A 21,024-nucleotide genomic window follows, 5' to 3' on the forward strand; every position below is an offset into this window, starting at 1 on the left:
CTGGAGTCACCTGGGGATGGGGCGAAAGGCCTCTGGCATCTATTGAAAGGCATGGCAAAGAGGAGCTTACAGCAAGAGTGTAGCTCAGATCCTGAGGCCGAGCAAAGAGACACTCTGCAGGCATACAACCGCCTCTGGTGTTTATGAGTTTCTGGCTGAAGGTCAAGGACAGGCAGGAAAGAGCCCACTGCAACTGGTGAGCATGGAGACAGGCCAGCATAGGTCTTATTTGCTAACATGGCATCTGGCATGCTCCAGGGAGGGACTTAGAAGCTATGAGAGGTACTACAGAGGTTCTCTAGCTAGTGGGAGATGTGTACATCTTCACGGAGGACTTGGAAATCCTTTTCCTGCCGATGATTTGCTAGTGCTCTATTCTGCTGCTTTCCCTCCATCAGCAAAGTTACACGGTCAATTTGCTGCTGGGTGGCTTCATGGGAAAGTCTTGACTGTCTGTGATAAGAGGGTATTTCCTTTCCTTGGTGATTCTTGTGTTGAGTGAGTGATAGTTCTTCAGAAAGTACTTTGTGTTTTTTTTTTTTCTTAAACGATGATGAAGAAAATTGGATTTTTTTTATATACTCGAAACTTTCTGCAGTTTTTCCTTTCTGCAGCTGCTTGTTAACGGGGTGCTCACCATGTCTCCTCCCCACCCCTTGCTTCACTGAGCCCCACAGCTAACTTGTTGCGGAGCTGAGGGTCACGTTGGAATGGTAGAACTGACACTGCAGTTTACTGAAACCATCTTCTGTGCTATATTTAATCCATGGAGAAGTCCATGGAGAGCATTGGAAACGGGGCTGAGGGGCTCCCCCGAGTTAAGAAGCCCTTCCTTTGTCTCAGCTGTGTGTGTCCTGTCCCCTCTCCAGTGCAGTGTCAAGCCCAAGGCATGCAGGGAGCTCCCAGCGGGGCCCTGTCACAGGAGCTCTCCATGACCTGGTGACACAGATTGCAGCCTGCCTACAGCTTTCCCAGCAGTATCACATTCCGGATACGGTCCTGCAGATGCCTGCTTGGCTAGGCTCATGGGATTGAACTTGTGGAATTTTGGCTAAGTGCCAGGGTCCCCTGTTGACCATGGTCCCCCACTGATTGTGGTCCCCCTATTGACCATGACCCAACATCCCAAAATGCTTCTCAGTAACCACGTACACTGGGAGCTATGGGCAAAAATGCACGGCTTTTTATCTCTCAGTTCTGTTCAGCCTTGCTTGGAAAGTGACATTCAGGGTGCCAGATGACAGAAGGATGCAGCTGGCTCAGGATCACGTCCAGGATAGAGATTTTCCTGTTGCTGTTTAGCTGAGGGCAGAGGCATCAGCCAGGCGCTAATGGGGCCTCAGTGTGCCAGGGACCTGGGCTGTATTCTACCCAGGATTCTCCAAGAGCTAAAGACTGCAGGGTGTGTTCATGTGCTTGCCCCTTGCATGGGGTGCACTGTGCTACTTGTTATTTCATAAACCTGTCTCTAGTGGCAAACACTAACTGAATAACTTCTTCAAAGATGGAGAGGGTGACTTGTGCCCTTTAACCTCCGCTGATCACCCAATTCCCTGTGTTTTCAGTGAAAACCCAAGGAGAGCGTGGAGAGCCTGCTCCTCCAGGTGTGAGCAAACATTTTTGCATGGGTTGTGGTTTCCTTGAAGATCTATGGTCCTAGTGTTTAAAATGTGGGGGGAAAACATTTAAAGCTTGATTGAAACAGGGGTTTCATGTTGGCCATGAAACAGTCACAACTTATCCATTTAAATTCTATTTTATATATGCTACATTTTAAAATGATATTTATTTAGTTTTACTTTATGTATAAGTGTGTTTTGCCTGCATATATGTATGTGCCTTGTATGCATGCCCAGGGCCCACAGAGGCCAGAAGAGGACATCTAATCTCCTGAGATTCAAGTTACAGCTGGTTGCGAGCTGCCATGTTGGTGCTGGGAACCAAACTGTGTCCTCTGCAAGGGCAGCCAGTGCTCTTAACCACTGTGCCATCTTTCCAGCCCCTTAGATAAATATTATAGGGACATAGTTTTAACTTATCATTCAGGGTAAATTCATTACGTAGCCCAGGCTAGCCTCAAGTTTGCATCAATCCCCCTGCCTCAGCTTCCCACCTGCTAGGATTCCAGAGTCACCATTCCTGGCCATCATGATTGTTTTGATAGTAGGACTTTAGTGACAGCATAGTGTAGATTCGTTTTGTGCTCACTTTAGTTTTGTTGTGGTTGGTAATTATTTCTTGAATTTGGAAATCCCCGCCATTTCAGCCTCACACGCTTCAGGTTCTTCCTGTTAGGCTTTGGGGCTGAGACCGAGGGAGCTGAACCTTAAGCCCTTTTTATAGTGTTGTGAGAGGCAGGGACGTGATTGGGTATTGCAAAGGAACCCTCTCTTTCCACAGCTTTCAGGATATTTATGTGCTTGCAGTAGATAATACGGTAAGCAAATATTTTAAGTTTCTCCAGCAGGAAGCTCTATTTCAAGCCTACTTTGGGACGGCTGTCAGCCCCTAGACGACTCTGCCCACTGCCTTCTTTTGTCTTCGTAAACAATGGCATTCTGTTCTGAGTTTTACTGGAGAACATAGCCACAGTTGTTCTTTGGATACAGTCTTTATATATATATACACACATATACATACATATATACATATATATGATAGAAATAGATGATAGATAGATAGACAGGTAGATACCGATTGAATTTTAGTAGTCCATATATAGTTAAAATGATTTTGGGGACTAGAGATGATGAGTTCTTTTAAATTGACGCACACTATTGGCACATACTTATTAGGAACTGTGGGATAATTTAATGTCTGCCTTTGATGTGTCACCCAGGTAAGATCATGTTTCGCTGCTGAGAACCTACCCATTCTCTCTATCGTACTTCATTGCTTGTAAGAATGACGTCACATCAAAGCTTTCTGTGTGGTGTTTTACAAGCTTGTCTTTATGACTGTCATTCCTCCTCCGGTGCTGGGATCAGAACCCAGGGATCACGTGCTCTGTTACTGAGCTGTACCCTCAGGCCCTTGCCCTCAGTGTTGCTCACTGTTGTGGCGATGAGCCTCGGTGGTGGTCACTTGTGCCTGGGATGAACTGGGGCCACCCTGTCCTTTGGCTTCGCCTTCAGTGCATTGTGGGAACTGGATGACAGAGGAGTTGTTCCTCCCCCACTCTGCATTTGGCCTTGAGCTTAAGGGTGGTCACAGCTGGAATACTGCCCGCTGCAGCTGCAGCATCTGGCTTGGAAACTCCTGGCCTTTGCATGGCATGTCCGGCTCTCCGCTCTTCCTCTCACCCAGTGGAAAAGTGCAAAAAGCAGGATGGAGCCTCTGGGTCCCAGTGCTGTGTGCACCCTCTGCTAACTCCTTGTGTAACTGCAGGGCACTTGGTCCTTCTGTCCCTTCTGCTGTTGTCCTCCCAGTAATCTTAGAGCGGACACTGGGGATCCAGTTATGAATATGCGGTTTCTACCAGAAAAACATAGGAAAATTAAAAAATGGGGACTAGCAAAAAGCTTGTAAAGGGAAGGGTCATTTCCTTCATAGTTACTTGATTGCAGAACTCTTGGGAGATGCGGTTGCTTAAGCCCTCTAGTGACATTTGGGAAGAATGTGTTCTTGTGGTGAAGGCCGGTCTGGGAATCCAGAGTTCTATTTCCTGTTCCCGGGAGCGTGAGGGGTCATGTGTGACGTGTGACCAGTCGGTCCAGGATGGGTGTCGAACCTTCCCGACAACGTGAACATGGAGAGTCTGTTTCCCTGGCTGACATCATGCTGTGGACTCTTTTAACACGCTGCTGGGAACCAGCCTGCTCTAGTGACCCAGATAAGGAAGGGACCTGGGGTGGGCCGACTTGGTTTCTAATTCTGGGTCAGAGCTGACTCAGGGAAAAATCTGGTAGGAATCAGTTCATCTTGGCTCTCGTCCCCGCCACACTCACTCCATGATTAAAATGAGAAATAAAAAAAATCTTATCTCTGCTGGTCTTCTGGAGATACTGCCAGTATCAATTAGGTACTAAAAATACCCCTCAGACATGCTAGAAAGCTCTCTGCTGCCCAGCCTCCTCATTTCCTCCCTGGCTCAAGCTGGGTTAGATGAGGATATTCAATTCAATTTTTATTTTATCTATTTATTTTATGATCTGGGGGCCAGCTGTCTGAAGTTTGGTTGTATTCTATTCCGAGAGGCATTTTTCTAATCTGAAAACTGGGTGCTGCAGTCTGGCGACCCCGCGTGCCAGCGTTTTTGCCTTTACTGTTTCCTGAGGTTGCCACCATCTCGACAGTCTAAGGGTTGATGTGTCTGCTTCACTCTGTGTGAAAAACCCGGACAAAACGTGCCGGGTCTCCATCTTCAACACCCACCTTCTCCCACATCTGGGAGAAGGATCCCGAATCCATGCCAAACTTCATTCAGGGTCCCACGGCGTGCTTGGATTTGGCTCCTTCTAGTAGGTTCGTTGCTGCCGGCCCAGGGGTGCTTCAAGCGTAGGAATGTGCTATGCCCCTGTCCTCTTGCAGTCTGAAGCATGCCCCTTGTTTATTCACATGCAATCTCCACACTTCTGACTTGAGCTCCAACGAGTTGTTCCCACGCCTGTGGCCGCCACCATACTCCCACGTTCATAGAGACCCAGAGGATCCCTGAGACACCGAGACCAGCGGAACAGTCTGGAGGGAAGCGCGGCTTTGAAAGTGCCCCCGTGTCTCATTTTGTTGATGGGAGTGTTTTAAGTAACTCGAGTGAGATGCTGCCGGGGCGGGGGCTTAAATAGTCATGATGGGTAATGCACACTAGGTCAGTTTCCTTTTACTTGGGCACTAATGAAGCTGAGAGAAAAGCCTGGAGCCTTACGTGGTCCTGCTGGCCAGCTCCCAAGTGACCTATGCTTTGACGTCAGCTCTAACAGGTTACCTACAGTAAAGAGAAAATGTGCTCTTTTTTTTTTTTTTTTTTTTTGGTAGTCTAAATATGGCAGTCTCTAAAACCTCACTCCATCAGACCCTTAGCTCCCTCTTGCTGCAGAATACACATTTCCAGGTTTAAAGGTTGGTGTCACTTCGCCAGTTTTCAGTTTGGTCTTGACCACATAGTGTAGCATCCAGCCTGCACCCCTCCGCCTCTCTCCTGCCTGCGTTCCCTAGTCTTCTGATTCCTTTGTCTCTGCCTGCAGTTATTTCCCATTCATTTTTGTAAGATCAGCCTAAGGTCCAAAATTGTGCTTTTTCCCTCCCCCACCTTCAGGGTTCTTTTTTCTTTCCCTGTGTATTGCTGCCCTTGTTAAACATTTATACCATGAATGATATTTCTTTTTTTTTTTTTTTTTTTTTTAACTGTGTTCTGGTTAGGGACGGAAGCTACTGGTAAACGTTGATCTTTTCTTTGAAAAAAAAAATCACGTTTGAAAAGGACAATGATCCAAGCCCATCATCAAGCCCCTGGTCGTTTGTGTGCTGAGATCAGGACTTTGAGTCTGCTTGTCGGCCCTCCAGGGACCTGACACTGAGGGGCTGGTCATAGCGTTACAACGAGCCAGCGGTTGGGAACAAACAGGTGCATAACTGGGTGAGATTATAATCACCTCACGGAAAAAACCTCAAGTATGTTTTACCTTACAGACTTTGCACATTGTATAGCCCTTCAGGTGTTAAATATTAAGAGCTAATATGAGCACTTGGAGAAGGCTCCATCATCCATTCTCAGACATTCACTCTGTATGCTTATGATGCTGCGTGGGGCTTAGGAAGGTTATGCTTTGGTCCCTTTCCTTTGGCAAAACAGCCAAGAGGATGAGCAGATCGGTGGGTAGATGGGTGGGCGGATGGGTAGATGGAGGAATAAGTAGGTGGATGGGAAGACAGGCGGCATGTTGGATATATGTGCAGATGGGTGATGAGGGGGTGGATGTGTGGTGGAGAGGTGGGCAGACATGTGAGTGGGTGGGTACAGAAGGGGAGGTATGGACAGGTGGGTGAGTCTGTAGGGGGAGTGGGGTCATGGATGGATGGATGGGTGTGTGGATGGATTGGTAGGTAGGTGAGAAGAGATTTGTTGGTAAAATTGAGTCCTGTGACTGGGAGGCTGAGGAGACATACCACGTGTCTCCTGAAAGTCGGTGGCTTAAGGAGCCCAGTGGTGTAGCTCCTTCTGAGGCTGCAAGCCCGAAGACCTGGATGGCTGGTGAAGTCTGTGAGGCTGAAGACCTGAATATGTGATGTGGAGGACAGAAGAAGATCCGTGTCAGCCCAGAAGGCAGCCAGGATTGCCCTCTGCTCTGTAGTGGTTTCATCAGGGCCTCTGCTGGCTGATGTCCAAACGCCATCACCGGGAGGCAGGCCTCCCTTACCCTGCCCACCCACGCAGATGCTTGGAGCAGCACCTTGCAGGCACAGCCAGGAGGACCGCTTTACTGGAGCTTTGGTAAACCACGCATCGCCGTTGGCTGATCCTTTCGCTCACCCTTCTCTGACTGTGTGCTTTCCTGCAGGGAGAAAGAGGCTTTCCAGGGTTACAAGGTGTCATTGGGTTTCCCGGGATGCAAGGACCCGAGGGGCCACACGGACCACCAGGACAGAAGGTGAGCTTGACCGGGCTGGAGGAGGAGCGCACTGCAGGTGGCTCCAGTCATATGACAGCGGCCTGAGCCATCCTCACGGTATCTCTTCATTGTAGGGTGACGCTGGAGAACCTGGACTTCCGGGCACGAAAGGGACAAGGGTGAGTACAGGGCCTGGTGACCCTGGCTGAGCACTGAGGCATCTGGAGCCAGCGCATCCTTCACCCCAGGGATGCCTTTCTTCTTTTCCTCTGTGCCCTCCCTTCTGCCTCTCCCACTGTCGTGGGCCATCACCCTTCTTACCTGGGGGCCGCGTGTGCAAGCAGGACTCCTTCGCTGTATGAGTCTGCCTGCTTCCGTTTATTCTTCTTCAAGGGATATCAAAATTTGGGAGAGGAGGTAGATAATTACCTGTCCCAAGTCAGTAGAGGAAGAAAACATCATTGAATGTGAAGAGGCATTTTTAGAGCCAATCTCTTTGCTTTCTCTACTTCATCGTTTCTAAGCTGGGCTTCTCTGGAGCTCTCGGATCACAGACGCGCAGGCCAGTGTCATGCAATGCTTGGCTGTGGTGACGTAGTGAAAGAGGAAGTAGACACTGGTGTCAGTGGGCTCCTGGGTCAGAGAGGGGAACAATCATACTTGATCATTTAGGAATTAAAAGATAAGGCTTCTGTGACATGTGCATTTGAGTTTATCCGCAAACACTTCTTCCTAAGTGTTTATGATTTTAATGTGAGTTAAATATTAATTTTAACTCAGATACCACAAGAGATTCAATGAGTGCAATGCTATTTTTGGGTATTCACAGCCTTGATTTTAGAGGCAAGAAACAGTGAGCTTTGGAAAAAAAAATTCTGCAGGCCTGCATCTTTGCATCTTGTGTGGAGTCTCAGTGCTTCCTTCCCAGAGTGCTCTCTGCTCAGTGCTTATGTTCTAAGCTCCTTGAATGGGGAGGATGTGAAGAGGGAAATAAGGCCTCCCTCTAGTTGGCTGAAAGGCTGTCATTCTGTCTTTGCAGGGACCCCCTGGAGCAGCTGGCTACCCTGGGAATCCTGGACTTCCTGTACGTATACAAAATGTACACACCGATTTCATGAAGCATCCTGCCACCTGGTGACTTCCTCTTTTGCTGACTTCCTCATTTAATTGATTGCAGGGTATTCCTGGCCAAGATGGCCCTCCAGGTCCCCCAGGTATCCCAGGATGCAACGGTACAAAGGTAAGCTTAGAGACGAGACCCTCCCTTGTGCACGTGCTTGTAGCTTCACATGGGAACATCGGGTACTGTCACTGTGAAGTTCCTTATCTGAAGCTTTCTTTCTTTGATGGGAAAATTGCAGTTTCCATATTTAATATATGGGAAAGATAACAGTTGCTTTCTAGTTGTATGCTTTAGCCTAAAATGGTTCTTTTAAAGATTTTACCTCGAGCCAATTACTAAATCAAACCAGGACCTGATACTCTGAGTCCTTACCTCTGTTAATCTTGCTGGAGAATTCAGTGCTCCCTGCATGGGGAGCATGGTGCTCCCTCCATGAAGTGGCACCGAAAGTCTCACTTGCAGCAGACTGTGCGTGCTGCCACCAGTACAGTTTCTCTGAAAAGAGGGACAGTGGTATCTGTTGTGAAGTTTTGGGGTGTGCATCTGTGTGTGACATTTCCCTTCTCTCCCAGGGAGAGAGAGGGCCACTCGGTCCTCCCGGCTTGCCTGGATTCAGCGGAAATCCTGTGAGTATACGAGCATTCAAATCAGACTTTCTTTGGTTACGCTTCCTCTCATTTATTTTGGTTCTTATACTTTACTGATGCCAATATTTTTGGACAAACAAAACTTACAGCTAAACTTCTTTTCTAGGGACCACCGGGGTTACCAGGAATGAAGGTATGTTTAATTTAATTTAATTTTGTTTTAATTCCCTGGGTTACTCATAAGAAATCAATTGGAAACACTCAAAACAAATGTCCCAAGCTCTGTTTTTTTTTTTTTTTTTAAAAAAAAGGGGTGTGTGAACCACACAGAGTGATGTAGGCTTCAGAGCCTCATGTGTTCATCTCCTACTGTGGGATGCTGGAGCCATGTGAGGGGTTCAGGCTGTGGTTCTGGTGTAGACCACTGGGGTGGATCATTGGCTGGCCAGCCTGGTTCACTTGTTGAGCTCTGGGCCAGTGGAAGAAAGAAGGAAAAACCAAAAACCCCAAACAAACAACACCCAAGTTAGATGGTGCCTGAGGAACAACCTTCAAAGCTGTCCTGTGTCCCCAACACCCCAGGTCTAAGTCCCAGCCTGGAGCTAGTCACCGCAGTATTGAGAGGGTTCCAAGTTTCTCTACACGTCTATCAGCACTTGCAGCTTTTCTTCTTTTTCTGCCCTCTAGGGAGACCCTGGTGAGATTCTCGGCCACGTTCCTGGCACACTGTTGAAGGGGGAGAGAGGATTTCCTGGCATCCCTGGGGTGCCGGTAAGCCACTGACTGTTGCTCACGCTGAGTGACCGCCTGGCTGGACTGCAGCATTGTAATCCTTTCTCTTCCGATCCAACCGCAGGGCTCACCAGGATTGCCAGGACTCCAGGGACCTGTCGGTCCTCCGGGATTTACTGGGCCACCGGTAAGTTTTGAGGATCGTCCCTTGGAGAAGAGATGTGGAATGCATTGGAACAGGCTGAAAATCACGCCCTTGTGGCTGACACCTCCAGCCCTCAGTTCCCAGAGCTGTGGGAAAATGTGCTAAATATACTGTGAACCCTCAAGCCATCCTGGGTCATCACCCGTCTGTGTGTCTGTCCCGGCACTGAGGAGGACAGACTGGAGGTCACCAGGGTGGGCTCTGCCCTTTATGCAGGGGCTGCAGAGGCAGAGGCATATTGGAATTTAAGGGTCAGTTAGGAGCCCGAGGTGGCACTGGAGAGGAAGCTTTACCCCTGGCCTCTACACAGTTGACAATCTTTGCAGAAGGAGAAGGATTTTTCCTCACCCCATCATTTTGACAGCACAGAAAAGTTAGTGTTAAAAGACGTATTTACTAAGAATCATGTGTGCAAGGTTGGACAGAGATGCTTGAGTCAGTGGTCTGTACACAGCCTGACTGAGTGTCCTGTCAGAGAACCTTGGCCTTATACTTTAATCTTTTTCTTTTTATATTGTTTTTCTTCACGTGCATAAGTAGAATCCACTTGCCTTCCTATGGCCCAAATGGGCTTGCTTTTTTATTACAGAAAAGTTGGCTTTTCTTTTTAAAAAATATGGTTGTGATGCTCTGAAATTTTCTTGCAAATGTGGGACCACCTTTTTGGTGTCACCACAGTCTACTCCCTGGAAGAATCATTTTCTAAGGCAGATGCTTGTGTGTAAAGTGGACCACTGCTACCCCATGTGGGCCGCTCCAGGCTGGAGGACAGGCTGGTACCTCAGGCCTTTAGCACCCAAGGGGCAGTCCTCAGCCTCTGAGGGATTTCTTCCTCTCCTCATAATGATTCTGACCCCTAGCTGGCTGTTTGCACAGCTTCCATAGGTCTGTATAATAGACACCATCCTGCCAACAACAGAGTACAGAGGACCGTTAGTCAGTTGTTCCAGAAATGGTTTCCAAGTAGGAAAGACTCATTTCGGTTCATGGTTTCAGGGGATTTGACCCACATGGCCTAGGGTCTGTGGCTTCTGAACCTGTGGGGAGCACAGAACATCGTGGTGGGGAACCAGAGATATAGATAGTTGAAGAGGAAGAGGGCAAGTGTAGGGACAAAGCAACAGCCCTAGGGACTCATGTCCTCCAAACCTGCCTCCCACCCCGCGAGAGCTCATCAGCGGCTAAGCGTCCTTGTGCTACAGTCACCTCTGTGGTGCCGCTAGCTCGTGTGTGCGTGCGTGCGTGCGTGCGTGCGTGCATGTGTGTGTGTGTGTGTGTGTGTGTGTGTGTGTGTGTGCATGTGACCTTCCAGATCACGGTTGGTTTTGAACATTATTTAATTAAAATGACCTCTCTTACAGGGTCCTCCAGGCCCTCCTGGCCCACCTGGAGAAAAGGTAAAGATATTTTTTCATTGACTGCTCTCAGCTTTAGTGTAAGACTGTAGTGAGATTCTGTAATTCCATCTGTAAATTACTGTAAAGAGCTTTGGAAAATTGCCTCAACCTTACCCACACATGTGACTTCTTGTCAGTATTATGTATCTATGTATGTCTGCCCATCGCTCTATTGATTGTCACCTGTCAGTCATTTTTCTATCATCCATTATCTACCTACTATCATCCTCCTCACAGCATCACATTCTCTTCCTCCTTCTCCTCATCTTTGAGACCCTTCACTTTCATATACTCATCCCTTAGTTATTACTTTGGATTCATTGATCATTCCCTTTTCTGAACCCAGAGTTTAAAACCTGTACGTTAACGAATTCTGTATTATAATATCTGTAAAAATCTTTGCACAGTCATCGCATCCAGCGTGGCTTTTCTTGCAAAGCTTATGATGCTTGTAGGACAAAACTGTTGTTTGAAGCCTAACCTCTTGTCCCATCTGAGTGGGGCTTGAGGATGCTGGCCAAGGTGACAGACAGCCTTAATGATACAGAGGGATTTGTAATCAACAGGGGCAGATGGGCTCCAGCTTCCAAGGACCAAAGGGTGACAAGGTGAGTGAGTACCCGTTGTGGTTCTTTGTGTTCCTGAGTTTGGCGGAGACATAGATGAACTGCTAGGATTGCAGGGCTTATTCCACTTTGCCAAAAAGTGAGGCCAATTGTGGGGCCCAGTGACACGAGGATGCCAGTTCCCCTTTTCTGAACACAGGGCTCAGCCAAATCATCAGATCATCAGATCGCAAATCTGATCGCAAATTCATTTCAAAAGAGTGAAAGTTAAACTAGCATAACTGTATTAAGCCCAACAATGTCAGCCAGTGCAAGGAGGTCTGATGAAGGTGGTAATTGGTTCTTCCTCAGGGGCCAGATGGGCACTGAGGATGTGTGTCTTGGAAGTGGCAGGGGGTGGGATGGTGAAGACTGGACAAACATCCTTTTCTTGGCAAGAAGGGCAAACAGTGGGCACCTGGTCCCCTGCTGTCCTCTCTAGTCATGTCCCTGGGCAAGACAAAGGGGCATCATCACAGTTACTGCCTGGTCTTTGGCAAGCTGATGTGAGCAGCTGCCACCAGTGGGTACCAGACCTGGTGGGGCTGGGCAGGGCCTGGGCTCTGGTTTTTACTGTTGAGGTCTTTGGCCCTCACTCATTTCTGGCTGACTTTAATTCCAAGTGTGCCCAGCTGTTAGACTGCCTGAGGAAGAAGAAGCCAAGTTGTTCTCTTATTTTTGGCTCGCCTAAAACATCCCCTTTCCTGCCAAGCTCCTATCAGCTGGTGTGTGTGCTCGCTAACACAGGGGTGCAGCTGTGGGCAGGTGCACTAGCTGATATGTGCTGCAGCTGTGCAGGCTTCTAAGCCTGAGAAGCGTACCTCTCTGGGACACTCCCTAGTCCATTTTCCTACAGAAGCCAAGGCTTTTGCTGTGGGAGGATAACGCGCCAGTGTTCAATTTAAGGCTTTTACTACCCTCTCTTCAGTCTTTGTACTATCTTTGTACCTCATCAACCTCCAAATTTTACATAACAGGGCGAGCAAGGGGTCAGTGGTCCTCCTGGAGTACCTGGACAGGCACAAGTTAAGGAAAAAGGAGACTTCGCCCCAACAGGAGAAAAGGTATGCCTGGGCTCTCTTTGGCAGATGTCTGTTCTCTAATTTTGTACATACTCTGAGGGACAAAGAGAAGCTGGATCAAAATTCAGGTTCTCCAGCCATAATCACTCCTGCCCTGGGAAGTGGGTTTATAGACGTCCTTTGAGGGCAGACATGGCTGCACTGGGTTGGCTCAGGACTACCCTGTCCTGACTCACCTAACCAAGGGCTTCTTAAGTAAGCCTGACACTGGGGAGAGGCTGTGTGATAGGGGTCCAGCTGAGGGGTAGAGGGAGGCCATGCCCATTCTTTCACCAAGGTCGTATTAGACTGTAACCCAAACCATGCCAGGAAGGGCTGACTAGAGGGCAGCGTGCAGCTTTTGTAAATGTGGGTAAAGAAGGATTTTTTTTTTTCAGTTATCTGCATGTGTGCGTCTCTGTGTGAGTTTATACACGTGTGCACATTGTACCGCCCTGGAGCTACAGTTGCAGGTGGCTCTCAGCAGCGTACTGTGGTGCTGGGACATAAACTCAGGTCTTCTGCAGGAGCAGTACATGCTCTTGACGGCCGAGCCATCTCTGCAACCTGGGTTAAGAAAAAAAAAAAAAGTGTTCAGCGTAGCATCTGAGTAACTGGTCCAGGCATGGCAGCTCACCCCTGTGATCCTAACACCAAGAATGCTGAAGCAGGAGAATTGCCACAAGTTCTGGGCTACACACCAGGCTAATCAGAACTTCATAAAGAGACCCTGTCTCAGAAAAGACAGGAAGAGAGAGAAAGGGAGGAAAGAAGAAGGAAAACAAAAGCAACAAGGGTGTGATATGGCTATAAGATGGCGGATGCAGCCAGAGGATGGTACTAATCTGTCTCTCCCAACGCCTCCATTCTTTTAGGGTCAGAAAGGTGAACCAGGCTTCCAGGTGAGTGCTCTGAGCTTCTTTGCCAATATTATTTTTATGTGAAGGATGATACATTATGGTATTGGTGTTTCTTACCAAAGCCAGCGTGTATCTGGCTTCATGCTGAATTTGCATATATCAGCGGGTCTAACTCCTTGTCTCCTTGTCTCTTCAGGGAATGCCAGGAGTGGGAGAGAAAGGTGAACCTGGCAAGCAAGGGCCTCGGGTAAGTGAAAACTGTCCATGCCTCACTGTGGACACACTCCCCTCTGGCCCCCAGACTCACAGAAATGAAGGGAAGATTGATTGCTTCTCCAGACCCCCCTGAGCCTCCCAGGGAGGGGGCTTTTCAGGAGTCATCCCTGTGTGGTCCCCTGGGACACCTAGCTGTTGTCTAAGCAGGTGTTTAGGTGTTTTTGTCACTCTTCCTGACACCAGACCTGAACCCCTACTTGTGTGTGGCTGGGACCCTGACAGGCCCACGTACTTCTTCCTGTCTGGACAGCGGCAGTGGGACATCTGCCTCGCTGCCAGTTTCTGGGAATGTCTTGTGCTTCCCCAAAGTCACCATGTGGGAAAAAAATCAGCCTTCCATCTCAGCCTCTGTGCTCACTGCCAATGACAAAATAGCGCCTTGGTGCCTAAGACACTGGCCTCTGTAGCTGTGTGCACTCTGCTCTTCAGAAATTGAGCCATCTTCCTCCCCGGTGACCTAGCAACTCATGTGGCCCTCTCCTCTCCCCATCTTGTACCTCACTAGGGAGAGAGATAAACAGAGCTACGGTGTGGCCATCATTATCTGTGAAACGCTCACGTGTGTCTCTTTATTGTACAGGGGAAACCTGGAAAAGATGGCGAGAAAGGAGAGAAGGGGAGTCCGGTAAGTGTCCTCCCCCTGCAGTTTCTGGGTGGACAAGGGCTGCTCTTCGCCTCCCTGACAAGCCTTGCACCTTCATTCTTGTAGGGCTCTCCCGGTGATTCTGGCTACCCAGGACTCCCAGGCCGGCAGGGCCCTCAGGTACGTGTTGACGTTTTGAGTTCTTACCTTTACTGGGTTGTTTGTCCTAGAGTCGTGCTCATTTATTTTCTGGAATAAAGAACTCTGAGCTCAAGGGGAAGACATATCTTTATTCTGTGCAGATTCACCAGTTTGTGGACTTTTCTGCAGTTGATGAATTATTTAGAAGATGACTATCACGTGACATCTGATCAAGCTTCTGTCTTTTTTTTTGTAGAGATTAGTTTTTCCCCCGATTGTAAAGTAAGAGAAAATACGAAAGTATAAGGAAAGAGAGAATGGCCAAGTTTTCTGCCTCCTGCTGTTCCTCTCTGAACATGTGCATGTGCCTTCTACAAAGAGGGTTTGAAGGACACATCTTGACTTTCTTTTTTTCCTTCAAAACCTTTTCTTTAAAAACTTATATTGCTTATATTGATGGTTTGCTTGGTTGTGTGTAGGCACACACGAGCCACCTGAGGAGGTCAGAGGAAGGCTTGGTGTCAGGTGCTCCTACCGCTGAGGAATCTCACTGGCCCACGTCCTGCTTTGTAAAATCAAGAAAGCTTCCTTAATAAAATAAGGAGACTCTAATCCACGTGGACATCCATAAATTACTTACATGTGGACATCTCTAACATCCGTGCCATCTGCTGACTGGGTTCTAGGTTGTTCTAAAGTTGTCTGAAGCGAACACTGGAGTTTTTATTGGGACTTTTAGTGTAAATCTAGACATAAAAACCTGAGGAGATGCTTTCAGGAATTAGAAGCGGTGGTTTGTAGCAATTTAGAGAAGAACATTGTGCTTCTACAAGGCTCTGTAAGGCTCCTTCGAGGAGGCTGCCACATAGCTGGGTGAGCACTCTTTCTTCAGCCTTCTCCGTAGGTGGCATAGACATCTTTTTCCCCAGGCCACCTTTGTGTGCTGAGATGAGCTGTGCTCTTATTTTTTTGTGATGACCACACAGTAGCACAGCCAGGCCCAGAGGCAGAGGCTGGGGTTGTATAGGACCAGTTTAGAGTTTTACGTCAATATGGTCATCCACATGGTAAGGCTGGAAATAACTGTGCATGTTCCTTGCAGGGAGAGAAGGGCGAAGCTGGACTTCCAGGCCCCCCTGGAACTGTAAGTAATGGGTGTGGCTGAGGTGGGCTCTGGTTTGCATGGATGCTCTGCTGCCACTGCCCCCTGCAGGATGCTCTTATCTGAAGTGGGAGCCTGTTACATGAAGCAAATAATAATTTGCTCTGATATTTAAAAATCACACTTTTAGCATTTTTACATATCCTCAAACTTCTGGAAATGAAAAACTTTGCACATGGATAAACTAGCTACCTATTTTGAATTTTTTTTTGTTATTTTTTAATTGTCCATCAAGGAAAATTTTGTAAGAGGAGCAGATCAACCATTGTCTGACTGTTCTAGCCAAACCAACTTTTGTTTTCCAAGTAACACTCACTCCTTGTTCGTATGCATTCTGACCCACTATCATTTCAGTTGTTCTGTTCCAAATTGTTTTTGAAACAGTGTGTGATCCTGTCCTGTTTGCTGAAGGCGGTGTGGGTGTGGGTCTGTGTCTGTGTCCCTCGCTGTGTGAATGAGGGCTTGGGGCCAGAGTTCATTTCTGAGGCCTCATTTCAGCAACAGGACTGCTGTCCTCTGACCGCCTTGATGTGCTCAGCATTCCTTCATCGGCATTCCCTCATGTGTGACTCACCCGAGGGCCGGCAAATTCTCACCTCACCTCAGTCCCACCAACACATCTTAGTTAGTTTTAACGGTTTTAGCTTTATCTATTTTTGAATTGACAAAATTGACATATCCTTGGAATGCGCAGTGATTTTTAATATATGTACTCTTTGTGGAATGGCTGAATCAAAGCTGCCCAACGGCACTTTGAACAGTGTCCCCTGATTTATTGCGGAGGGGTTCTGTAAAGGTAGTGTGTTGAGGCTTGACTTTGCCCCTTTTCTTGCACTCTGGTGATTCAGGAACATGGCGAGACAAGTTTCTCTTTCATGGGGAGGTTGGCAGTGCTTTCTTCCTGGCCTGTGTCCTCGTGATTTCTAGGAAGTGCCCTTTTGTCTTTTAAAGGAACAAAAGCATAAGATATCATTTAATAAAAGTAAAAAAAAAAAAAAGAAAGAAAGGAAAGGAAAGTGTGTTCCTTACCTGTGCTTCGGAAGAAACCGAAGGGCATTCCTGTGTTGCCTGTGAAGCGAGCTGTGTGTTTCATGGCTTGGGTGCATTTGCACATTTTAGACTAGGCCTTAGCTGAGGAGCGAGAGCATTGCTGCTGCCGGGGAAACTGTACAAACAAGGCCAAACTGCCTGGCAATTCAGCACAAAGCGGTACATGGCACTCGTTCTGTAGCTCTTCCAGGCCCCCCCCCCCCCCCGACCCCTGCACACCACCACTGCTTCTTTGTATTCCTGAGGTGGGAGGATACAGGACAGTGTGCTCTCAGTTCCTCCCATATCCTCAGAGACCTGTGCTTTCATACAGGTGGTGGGCACCAGGCCTTTGGGAGAGAAAGGAGACCGAGGCTACCCAGGAACGCCAGGGATAAGAGGAGAACCGGGCCCCAAAGGTAGGCTGCAGCTTGTCTGCTTCCTTGTCTCCCTCCCTTGTGCCCCTTTCCTTCCTCCCCTCCCCTCTCTGCCCTTCCCCTCCTCCCCTCTCTCCCCAACCTCACCATGATGTGATGAGGTTCCTAGGAGTCCTTTTCCCCTGTGGCTTTCTGCTGTGGTATCTCTGCAGGGATGTTCTGGGGACCCTGGTTCCATCTTCCCACTCTAGATTGTGGACACCTTTAAGTAGTCCTGGCTAGATGGTGGCAGAGAAGCAGAAAATGTCCATACGTGAACGATGTCACCTCACTTTGTCCAATTCTCCCTCCTCCTTTCAAGGTTACCCTGGAATACAAGGCCAGCCAGGCCCTCCAGGTGAGATCCTTACTTCTTGTAGAATGTTGCACTTCCTGTGTCGTTTCTTGCCCCTTGTGTCTGTCATACACACTGTGTGTGCATGAGGCAGGCTGCAGCTTCTTACATGTCTCTCTAGTTAGCAAAGCCCAGTGTGCCCTGGTATGTGCTCACTTTATATTTCATAGTTATAGATTAGCATGCCATTCCCCATCTGTAGGTGTATGTTCAGACAGCGTGGGTCCTTGTTGCCCAGGGGACACTGACTTGCCCTCTGGCTGGTCCTCTGGGTGCACACCCTGCCCTTGCGTGGGACTTGGCTCCGCCAAGTTCTTCCATCTGTTGGGCTGTGGTTCCCTCCAAGATGGGTGAATGGCATGGCGTGCCTTTGGCTTCCTCCAGGAGCAGTGTCTTTCTCTCTCTGTTCTAAGACTTCCAGAGTCTCCCTGTGTTTACTTGGATCCACATGTGGCCGTTCCCTCCCCAGGACAGCAGGACTGACTGGGTGTGGCTCCCAGAGCTTCGCTGCTCAGGGTCTCCACTGCCAGCCCTTCTGCACTGTATCAGGTCACCTCGTGTGAACCCCTTAACACCTTAGTATATCAGGTGGCAAAGTGGACTCTGCATTTTCAGACCTGTCACCTAGCTTTGCTAGGCTTGATGGCCCCAGGCTTACTGGATTGTGCTTTCCTAGAGGGACCCCTCACTGAGGATCCCAGTAGACAGTTTTCCTCTGGGAGACTGGAGTTTCTGCACAGGTGTCAAACCACCTTCAGGCTATTTACATGAGCTCCTGTGCCGGTTGCAGGCTTCACTATTCCAGGCCAGCCTGGTGCTCCTGGCTTCCCAGGCGAAAGAGGATTAAAAGGTGACCAAGGATTGCCAGGCGTGTCTTTACCAGGACCAAGCGGAAGAGATGGAGCCCCAGGGCCTCCTGGTCCTCCTGGACCCCCTGGGCAGCCAGGCCACACAAGTAAGTGCCCATGCATGTCCTGTCAGATGTCAGGTACCCAGGGCAGAGCTGGATGGGCACCATGATTGCTGCTAGAAACAGCGCCTTGTAAAGGCTTGGGCTTCCCAGCATCGACTGTTCACGTTTTGCTTGTGTAGTTTTACAAGGTTTAACTCTGTTACAAAGATACAATCACTAACAATCAAATAGGCTTAAAGGGAAAAGGGACACATTGGCCAGCTCTAAGTCTCCTGGCATCTGAGGCTAAAGGTAAGCAGGTTGGTTGGTTTGGCTGTGATTGACAGCTGAATGTGTTCTACTTCATGCAGAGAAACTGCCATAAAGCTGCTTAGCGTATATGTGGGGACACATCGGGCTAGAGTATGCCGAGGTATAATGCAGCCGAGATGGACAATCACTCGGCCTTTTCCTATATCAGCTTTCAAGAAAAGATGAGCATGAAGTATAAGCTCACAACTGGCAAATTGTGATACCGTGATTCCATTTCAATAATTATGAGAAAGTTCTAGAAGATTTAAGTCAACCAGGTCAGGGGAGCATGTCAGACTTCCAAAGTGGGGTGTTGGGGACTTCCGGCTGTAGGGGTTATCTGCAGTAGAGACCTAATGTGAGGCTGATCAGCACTGTGGGCTGGAGAGGGGGCTTAGAGAACCCCTGTGTGTGGCTGATCACGTAAGATTTATGAGCTTGTACTCCGGTGATGCCGATTCCAAGAACTCAAGCCCATCTTCATGAGGGGGAAGGAAGTTCCCAGGATGAGGCTGGCAAGGGAGACAGATAAGGGCTGAGGGGATGATTGAATCCAGATAGGCAGCTCCCTTGGGAAAGTATTAGTGTGAATTCCCTGTGGGAGGATGGACAGATTATATCTGGCTTTATGGGACTTCCTTTCCTTTTGGCTTTTGAAATGTGGAAAGTGAGGATGAGTGCTGGCCATCCTGGAGACATTCCGCCCAGAACCCGCTGCTTCCTTCCCAATGTTAATTTTGTTTCGCAAGTTAAAATCACAGGCTCATTGGGAAGCAAATGAAAATTGAATTTCTAAAATGTTCAAATCAGCCTAACATATTTTCTTCTTAGACTCAAGGGTCAGATTCGTAGAGAGTAGGGATGCCCGCCTATGTCTTACGGTTTTTAATCATTACTTTCAGATGGCATTGTGGAATGTCAGCCTGGACCACCTGGGGACCAGGGTCCTCCTGGGACTCCAGGAGCGCCAGGCTTGACAGGAGAAATGGGAGAGAAAGGTAAGGGCTTCTGTTTCATTTTACTTGTTGAGTGGTAACCCGTATTTGGGCTGAGCAGCTTCACCCACCAACTGGCTTTTCAGACGAGGGCCAGGTGCAGGCATATTCACTATTCCTTGTTGATGTATTAACAGCGGATACCAGAAGCCTTCAGTTCAAATTGAGAGTGTCCTTCTCGAAGGACGCAAGCCGTTTAAGCCAAGTCAGGGATGTGTACACGGTTACTGACGAGCTCTCACGTGTCTGCACAGTCGGGGCAGACAGCTCTGCCGCTGCTGGATTAACCAGCTTTACTGTGCGCTCTCAGTTTTATCTCTAGCCTTTTAAGTGTTTGCTGTGATGTCAGTGCAGGATGCTGATTTATCTCTTTGCCAGTTGGATCCGGAGATGGGGGACTGTTGCTGCACTAACAGTGCGAGCATTGACGTAGCAGGAAGTAGACAATGGCATTCCGATATTTACGTGCTTGTTAACCTTGGAGCAGAACAAACTGGGGCCCTCGTAAAACCGGCCCATGCTTGACCATTTCTGGCTTGACCTATACAGAATTTTGGCCCTTTGGAAGTCCAAACGTGGCATGGGAAACGGTGTCAGAGGCCAGCTTAGGGTGGCTGTGTAACTCTCCTCACCACAGTCACTGCTTACACAGATGAGTTATCGAGTATTCTGATGGACCCAGAGTCTAGAGATTTTTAGGATGAAATCTTTCCATCTAACTGTCCCCTGAGTCCTAGGAGATCCAGCATGTGTGGGCATGTATGTGAGTGTGTGTGTACATGTGTGCACGTGTGTATCTGTGTGGTGTGATGCTGGGGACTGAACTCTTCTCATGGGATGGGTGTGAGATCATCTAACTAGTGAGCAGCGCTGCAGGCCATGGTGATGACGGAGAAGGGAGACCCCGGCTGGACCACCCGCAGGACTCCTGCGTCTACTCTCGGAGCACCGCAGAGCAGTCTGTCAGCACATCACACATGAGGCACAAATCAAGTGCGCTAAGCACCCATCAACCATGCGCTAAGCACCCTGTGTTTCCTCTTTCAGGTCAGAAAGGAGAGAGCTGCCTTGCGTGTGACACAGAAGGACTTCGAGGCCCTCCTGGGCCACAGGGCCCCCCAGGAGAGATTGGTAAGTGGTAGGGCGGGAGGTGAAACATGTTAGAGATGGCCCTGGGGTCGGACACTGGCTGCCTCAGACGAGGAGGTATGACAGTGAGGATGAAAGCTGTCACCAAGTGTGTCCACATGAATGGCCGTGCCATGCGCTCGCCTGGTTGATGGAGGCTGGCACAGTGGTTCTTCCAGATCAAGGAGGGCTGGTGAGTTTGTCTCACAGGCTGCTGGGATGAGGGACACTGCAGCTTCCCATCTCAGGGACTTATGCATGAGGCTCATGACTGCCTCTCGGAGCCTGTCTTGGCAGTTTGAGTTTTACTTCTCTACTGTCCTGGATGTTTCTCCTGATAGTCTACTTCACAGAAAGATTTCGATGAGGTTGGGTCTTGGGGCAAAGGGGTTTGGAAGACTTGTCTCACAGCTGTTCTGCTCCTGTCTGTTTTTAAGGTTTCCCCGGACAGCCAGGGGCCAAAGGTGACCGAGGTCTGCCTGGAAGGGATGGTCTTGAAGGATTGCCGGTAAGTGCACCGCTGGGAGAGCGCATTCGTGTTCGAAGCCATCACTGTAGGAACAGCCGGAGTGAGTTCCCATTATGCTTGCTCCAGCGTGGTACGGGAGCTGGCCCAG

At 48.8% G+C, this 21,024-nt stretch overlaps 1 protein-coding gene across 1 annotated transcript in view; it reads left to right on the top strand.

Moving 5' to 3' along the window:
- The window catches only part of Col4a1 (collagen type IV alpha 1 chain), a 108,535-nt gene that overhangs the window by 57,443 nt on the left and 30,068 nt on the right, over positions 1-21,024 (top strand). The window contains exons 3-24 of the mRNA XM_055608489.1: positions 6,498-6,587; positions 6,683-6,727; positions 7,588-7,632; positions 7,726-7,788; positions 8,244-8,297; positions 8,425-8,451; positions 8,946-9,029; positions 9,115-9,177; positions 10,557-10,592; positions 11,159-11,200; positions 12,175-12,261; positions 13,134-13,160; positions 13,315-13,365; positions 13,975-14,019; positions 14,104-14,157; positions 15,221-15,262; positions 16,644-16,728; positions 17,048-17,083; positions 17,871-18,035; positions 19,187-19,282; positions 20,327-20,410; positions 20,845-20,915. Of these exons, the coding sequence (XP_055464464.1) occupies positions 6,498-6,587; positions 6,683-6,727; positions 7,588-7,632; positions 7,726-7,788; positions 8,244-8,297; positions 8,425-8,451; positions 8,946-9,029; positions 9,115-9,177; positions 10,557-10,592; positions 11,159-11,200; positions 12,175-12,261; positions 13,134-13,160; positions 13,315-13,365; positions 13,975-14,019; positions 14,104-14,157; positions 15,221-15,262; positions 16,644-16,728; positions 17,048-17,083; positions 17,871-18,035; positions 19,187-19,282; positions 20,327-20,410; positions 20,845-20,915 (1,392 nt within the window). The remainder of the gene's footprint in view (positions 1-6,497; positions 6,588-6,682; positions 6,728-7,587; positions 7,633-7,725; positions 7,789-8,243; positions 8,298-8,424; positions 8,452-8,945; positions 9,030-9,114; positions 9,178-10,556; positions 10,593-11,158; positions 11,201-12,174; positions 12,262-13,133; positions 13,161-13,314; positions 13,366-13,974; positions 14,020-14,103; positions 14,158-15,220; positions 15,263-16,643; positions 16,729-17,047; positions 17,084-17,870; positions 18,036-19,186; positions 19,283-20,326; positions 20,411-20,844; positions 20,916-21,024) is intronic.

The sequence above is a fragment of the Psammomys obesus genome, unplaced genomic scaffold (genome assembly GCF_907164565.1).
Source record: "Psammomys obesus unplaced genomic scaffold, mPsaObe1.curated_primary_1811, whole genome shotgun sequence".
NCBI lineage: Eukaryota > Metazoa > Chordata > Mammalia > Rodentia > Muridae > Psammomys > Psammomys obesus.